General features: G+C 33.8%; 1 protein-coding gene across 1 annotated transcript in view; it reads right to left on the bottom strand.

The window, feature by feature from the left end:
- Window positions 1-2,618: 2,618 nt before the first annotated feature.
- LOC129223853 (arrestin domain-containing protein 3-like) overlaps window positions 2,619-7,427 on the bottom strand; it is a 98,473-nt gene continuing 93,664 nt past the window's right edge. The window contains exon 6 of the mRNA XM_054858215.1: window positions 2,619-3,723. Coding sequence (XP_054714190.1) covers window positions 3,550-3,723 — 174 coding nt within the window. The 3' untranslated portion in view covers window positions 2,619-3,549. The remainder of the gene's footprint in view (window positions 3,724-7,427) is intronic.

The raw sequence follows: 7,427 nt of genomic DNA, 5'->3' as shown, positions 1-7,427 counted from the left end.
GTAAAAATCGTTGAAGTTAAGTAGATTGATTTTTTGCTTTTCTTTCGATTACGTTGTCAAAAAGAAAATCCCCTAATGTTGCGGATCAAGTTGAATTAAAGAAGAATGAAGATGTATGAAGGCGTAAAAATATGTAATTTCTATTATTTTTTTAATAATTAACTTTTATTTAATCCGATGCTCGTATTAATTCAAAATTGGGTTTCATACACGTAAATTAGCTTTAATTTTAATGTTTTAGGAGACTTTTAGGATAAAATAAGATCGTTTCTGTATAATATCCAAATTTCTATATATCGAATTTTTTTCCGACAATTTGCTTCTTCGATATATGGAGGTTCGACTGTATGTGCAAGTAATTTTTCATCCCCATATTTGAGAATTTATGTGAAAATTGGGCCTATGTTGGAATAAAAAAAAGAACTACTCATCAAATTTTTTTCAAACTGGTCTGCAAATCTTTCCGGGGCTAAAAGAAAGATACTGTGAAAATTTCAGCGAAATTGGCAGGGTAGTTCTCGAGCTTTGCGCATTCAAACAAACAAACACTTTTTGGAGACTTTATGTTATACTATGTAGAGATTTTATGACCCTTTTCTTAGACAACAGAAATTTCTGATTAACATAAACTTTTTTGTATTAGAATAAGGAGAGCTGCCCTAAAATTCTCATCAAAATTGATTATAATCCATTAAAGCACCATTGTTAGTTACTTTTCTGAGGCTCATTTTCCTTAAAAGTTCCTCCAAAAGATAGCTAAAATTATGAGATAATTCTCCTATTTGTTGACAAGAACTTTTGAATGAACCCTGTGGTTCATTCAAGATCAAACCGGATTTTGTTTTCATTTACCGTTTTTTCTTCATTTTTTTCCCAGTTTAAATTTTTTTTTTAAAAATTACTGTCTTAAGCCTGAGGTATTTAAGAAGTGTTTTCATATAAATAACTTTGAATGCAATCATCAGTTTTTTAGATGTATGTAATATTAATACAGTGTTTTTGTTTTTGCTTCTTAAAATATTTGAACAAACCATTCTCTGACTTTCCTGTTTAACAGAGAAATTATAGGGGTACTTAGTTTTATATATATATATATATATATATATATATTTTTTTTGCAAAAACTGTATTTTGGTTATGAAAGTTTTATTTTTTTGGAAATTAAAGCTAATGAATTGTTTAATTTTTATTTTAGAGCTTTTAATTGTTAAAAAATATATTTTTGTAATTGTTCTATTTGAATAAATTAATAATGGAAAATGCTCGATCTAATATTACTTTGTGGTTTGTATTAAAAAAGCAATTGTTGTTCTAACTATATTCAAATAGAACAAGTATAATAGTGATTTGCAATACAGGACCAAAAATACTGGCTATTTTGTAATTTTAAACATTGTATGAAAATTAAGATTTTTTCAACAGAAGCACTAATTTACAGTTATTTTTTTTTGAGTTTCTTCCATTCTTTTGTTTTATGCAAAAAGGCACTAACCACGAATATGTAAGCAATTTTTGCTTTGGCAGGCCCATTTTTGTTGTCCAGACAACTTGTTATGTCGGTGGCAAAGCAGGCCATTTTTTAAGTCGAATCTCTCATTATCAGGGCCGGATTTAGGGGAGGGCAGGCGGGGCTACTGCCCCAGGGCCTCCACAACAAAGGAGCCCCCACAATAAACACGTCGGTCCCCCCTCCTCTGGATACGGCTTTGTACTCCAATACTGAATACGATAAGAGAAACATGTAATGTACATTATCATTGAAAACTGTAAGTTTTATCTAAAAATTTTTGTCTTGTAGTCGTTTTATATGGGTCCCTCCTGATTAGCGTAAAAAACAGGTATCCAGTTTCCTCCACGAAATGAAAGAATACATCATGTGACAAATTTTCAAATTTGTCATATGATGAAAAAGGTCACTGAATGCATTAGTGTCTCATAAATGCCGCCAAGATTTGCTGTGTTTCAATATAGTCACCAGCATTGTGTACAACCCGTTTCCATTTCCCAACAATATGGAAGTTATAGGACACCTGTTCAGTCCATAGTTTGAATAGAGCGATCTACTGCTGGAGGAATCTCTGGAACAGTTCTAGCACAAATTTCACCAAGTGATTCCTTCTCTTAAGGATTCAGTCAAAGTCACAAAGACATAAGCTCTGGTGGTTTTGACAGAGGAAACACTTTGTTGATTTCGCGCTAGAACTTTTCCGGAGATTCCTCTGGCAGTAAAACTCTCCATTCAAACTATGGACTGAGCAGGCGTTGCCATAGGTGCCCTATGACTTCTACATTGTTGGAAACGTGTTGTACACAATGCTGGTCATTATATTGAAGCATGATAAATCTTTGTGGCATGTAGCAGTTTTGTGTCAGGTACAAATAAATTATTTCAGTGCCAGAATTCAAGTTCCAACCCCCTTAGTTGGCCAAAGAAAATTAACCTAGTAGCATTGTGAAGGTTACAGAAAACCTGATCACTTATTATGTGTGATGCCAAGTTAGACTTGCCCTAATTATAGAAGTTTCATATTATTTTATTCAAAATAAAAGTATTTGATAAAATCATTGCTTAATTTAGGCTGAAGAAATTCCAACATGTTCAAATGAAAAAAAAAGCATTTTGTTTTCAAACAACTTTATTTACAGTTAACATAATGCTTACTTAAATACAGTATATAAATAAACATGCTGTTCAGCTTTATTAAAACATTGCAGTTGATTTGAGCAGCTGTAATATTTTTGATGAAGAAAAAAGTTTCTTTTGTGTTATAGTCTTTTTCTTGTTTCACTGGCAAATCGCCATTTTCCTTGAAAATGCTTAACTTGCATTTTTTTCCTGTATTATATCACACTTAAGAAAATGTAATTCCAATAGAATGTTTTAAACAACAACAACAACAAAAAAAAAAGACAGAAAGTTTTATAAAACTATACTTGTGAAAATGCATAGTGAGCAGAAATATCAGTGACACTAGTGTACAAAATATTTTCAGTATCCTCTTTAATTTAATTTTCATTTTTGAAATCAGAACTTTGAGTTCATACGTTGGATTTTGTGAACAAGATCGTTTTTTTTTTCTGTCTTGTGACTATTTTTTAATTCTACTTTTTATTGGTCCTTGAGTTAACATGTTGCAGTTGCAAGTGTCTCCCAAGACGTATATGCCCCAAAGGAGATCCAAAAGGACACATGAAAAGCATTTTACGTAGTTCTCCTCGTTCCTTAGTCCCCTCCAAAAATGCATGGCAAAAGGCTCTCAAGAACAAAATCTGCCACTAGGTCCCTTGATGGATTAAAAATTTTAAGAGGATTTATATTCAGTTTTGGTAGACTCAAGACACAAACCAAACAGAAGATTCTTGTTTAGAATTTCTTCATGTTCTATGGAAAAAAGCTTTTGCATAGCTAATAAGCTTAAGAATTGTCTTTCCAAATTTTTTCATGAGGCATTTTATTAGTTGGTTACGAAGCATTAAATATAATAAACATAAAGAAAAAGAAATAAAAATGACTGGAAAGTTTGAGCTAGAGATATTAGACCCTTCATTTCACTTCAGTTTAGCTGAATTTAGCCAAGGTCTACAAACTGGAAGGCTCGGTGGATAGCTTGTCCCTTGGCGTCGTGGCAGTGTTCCGTCTCTGTTACGAACTGGATATGTAGCAATCATAATTGGCAGTTGAAGGCTCATTACTCTATCAACACCTTTCGGCTCTATCTGAAACTGTGAATAAAAAAATTGTTACCTTGGTTAAAAATAAATAAATAAATAAAAATAAAGCATTCAGAGTTTTAAAATTTAGCAACTGCTCATGAAGGGCAACTGACCTTCTTCCAAAACTGGAAATATAAAACCTACACTCCTGTTTGTAAAAATTGCAACACCATGAAGGAAGCATCATAGTTCAATGAAATTAAATACGCAGTTGAGTGGTAATGGTACAAATAATTGATTTCATTTTCAAACCAAACAAACAATAAAAAGTGATAGAAATTAGTAATTTGTGTGGCCACCACGTGCCGCAATAAGAGCTGCTACACGACTCGGCATGGAGTGAAACAAAGTTTGAATATCTGCCTGCGGAAGAGTATTCCATATTGTTTGTATGCGCAACCAAAGTTCGTCTGTCGAAGCAACAGGACGAGGATCACGAGTGAGACGCCCCTAACGAAATCCCACACATGTTCAATCAGTGACATATCCGGGGAATATGCAGGCCAAGGAAGAAGCTGTACCTGCTGCGAATCAAGGTAGGATTTGACAGTACTGGCGACATTTTGACGGATATTGTTCTGTTGGAATACAGCCCCTGGCAATCCTTGCAGGAAAGGAATAGCTTGGGGCTGTAAAACTTTGTTTATGTATCGGGTGCTGTTCAAATCCTCCACAATTCATAGCAATTGTGATCATCCATGATATGCTATGGCGCCCCAAACCATAACTCCGAGTGTTAGTCCACTATGGCGTTCGATAATGCAGTCCGGAATGTACCGTTCACCAGCATAGCACCTGACACGAATTCGGCCATCATGGTGCCACAAATTGAAGCGGAATTCGTCAGAAAAGACGACCTGCTGCCAATCAGCACGCCAGCTCCTATGCACATTGGCTCATTGTAGCCGCAGGCGGCGATGGTTTTGCGCGAGAGAATCCCGTATAAAGAAATTCTTGCGCTCAGCTCACGCTGCAGCTGACGTCTCCGAATTGATGAAGCACACAGTGAAACACCTCTAGCTGTTGACCACTGTGCTGCCAATTGTTTAAATTCTAGAAGAAGCTGTGCAATCCGTCAGCGCCATACGCAACAGGTGTCTGTCATCGCTAGCTGACGGCTGACGTCACATTTCGGGGTCCACTCCCGGATTTCTGAGCTATCCGACCCTCATCCGTCCACTGCTTCCAAACACGCATGATTGTGCTGCTGTTATGCTGCACACGAGCGGCAACTGCACGATAAGACAATCCTTTTTCACAAAGGCCGATTATTCTGCCACGTTCATACTTCGAAATTTGCTCAAATTTCGCTTTCTTTCGTCGAAGAGACATAGTGAAGATTCAGTTAACGTTTTCTCTAGCATATAGCCACCGATAATCATACACGCCTCACTACAGCCGTCAATTTATATTCGGTTCGATCTGCCATTCAGAGGGCGCTGCTCAGCATACACATGTGCTACCGGTTTGCAATTCTAATCATTTGTATATCATGCCTTACTTTACATTTCCTGCAATTTTCAGCTCACTCGCGTAAGTCCTTCGTGGTGTTGTAATTTTCACAAACAGGAGTGTATATAATATATATATACATATATCAGTAGCACCATTGCGGGGGAAGGGCGTAACACCTAAAGTGGAATTACAAGTTCATGAAAAATATCTGTTCTGAAAATTTTACCAATATTTCAAATTATATTTACTTTATTCAGGGCATCTGCTACATTTTGAGTTTTGAAATCCATGACTTTCCATTGCTTTTGCTCGTAACTTTCCATGACTCACGGGATGCAATGTTTCCAGAAAAACATTAATTTTTCACAAAAATATTCAAATTTGTGTTTTGTAAACATTAAATTGCAACCATTTGATCTATGCTTTCAAAATTCAAATTAAAGTGAAATGTCACTAGCTCAGCTACGAAAAAAAACTAAAAAACAATATGTATATGCGTCAGTGACCAGTGATACACATGAAATAATTAGAGTTTAAACTTGATTATTTTGCTGCCAAAGACACAGAACATTTATGCATCTAAATTTTTGAAAATACTTTTTGGATTCTTATAAATCACACAAAATTTTTATGTGGGTAAAAATTTACATATAAATAAATTTATTATTTTTTCTCCGAAAAATCTGATGTGATACACATACACAATCATTTTTCAACCCCTAAAAATATTGAATGTTAATTGCAAAATATGATTCTTCAAAATAAAAGAAGTTTCAAACATGCAACAATAATGATGTAAAAGTACTGGTGAAAAGCAAAACATTTAAGCTTGATTTTTATTTCTTTTTTCTCTTTTGAATCTTTTAAAATAAATATTTTATTTTATGAACAAATACTGAATTTAAAACTTATTTTTTATTTAAAAAAGCTAATGTTTTCTTTAAAAAATCTGTGACTAGCAATAATTTAATAATTACTAAAATTATGTTTACAATAAATAAATTAAATAAATAATCATAAAAAAATTATAAAATTAAAGTACTCAATAGTTAACTAACCAGACATTACCAGATATATTATGGCCGAAGTTTTAGGATATGCGACAAATATTGGAAAAATTCCCGAATTTATGTAATTTGCAACATTCTTGGACTGTTTAAAATTTTTACCCTTGAAATCTATTGATTTCTGCATTACATCAATGTCCTAAACGTGCTTAATTAGTTCTTTAGACCAATTTTATTTTATAAAATCCTTATTAAGTTAAGACACTGCTGAAAATTAATGATAAGTTTAATGAGTCTCTTGAATCAATACGGATGGAAGTGACTTCAAATTTTCGAGTTGAATGAGAGCGGCAAAATTAGAAGTCTGCAAGTACTCAACTATGCAATTAGATATATAAGAAGGGTTAAAAATAATGCTAAACTGCTTCATTATGTTGATGTTTTTCCTGAAAAAACGAAATTTTATACCCTTTATCCGCTTTTAAAAGTAAAATCTGCTTAAAAAAGTCTCGAATGAACGCAAACGATTTGTAACCATGGCAATGAAAATTTGTCCTCTTAATAAATATTTTTAAAAATAATAACACAAGTTAGCTTATTCTTGTTCTCATGGTAATCTGAAAAATCAGAGCAGCACCAACTTTGGTCAAGTGAGGATAGTAAGCAATTCGTGATAAAAAACATAGTGCTCAAGTTTTTTCCACAATAGACCTGTCGATCACCTATTGTCTTATCCTCCTGTACACCAACTTGCATGAAAATTATTCATATAATATCGTTTATTAATCCTCCTCAGAGAAAATCTTTTCGCAAATTAGCGGAGTTCACGACGATAAGGATAACTATCAGGAGCAATAAAATGCAGCCCGAGCACGCAGAGATCCCCGGAGATCGCTCTTAATTAAAAATGTCCGAAAACTCATCGAAGGAAGCTTCATTGTCTTTGGCAAGGCGGGAAAAATGGCGATGGATGTCCTTAATTATAGGTGAGGGAAAATACCAGAGCGATATTCTCAGCAGGAATTTTTAACCTTGAGATGCCTATTATTAAACTATGCTTTGAAAGAATAAAAATATTCTATGACGTCGTTCAGCCGATCGATAAGTTCACTTTTGACTTTTTTCAGCCATGAGGTATTGTCAGTTTGACTGCTAAGTTTAGTATTGTTTTCTATATTTAACGAAATGTGAACAGCAATAAGATGTAAAATAATTGTATGGTATGTTTTTAAAATATTTGGCAAGTTACTA

The sequence above is a fragment of the Uloborus diversus genome, chromosome 6, assembly GCF_026930045.1.
Source record: "Uloborus diversus isolate 005 chromosome 6, Udiv.v.3.1, whole genome shotgun sequence".
NCBI classification, from domain to species: domain Eukaryota; kingdom Metazoa; phylum Arthropoda; class Arachnida; order Araneae; family Uloboridae; genus Uloborus; species Uloborus diversus.
Note: the sequence above shows the minus strand (reverse complement) of the source record. Positions and strands in the feature narration are given on the sequence as shown.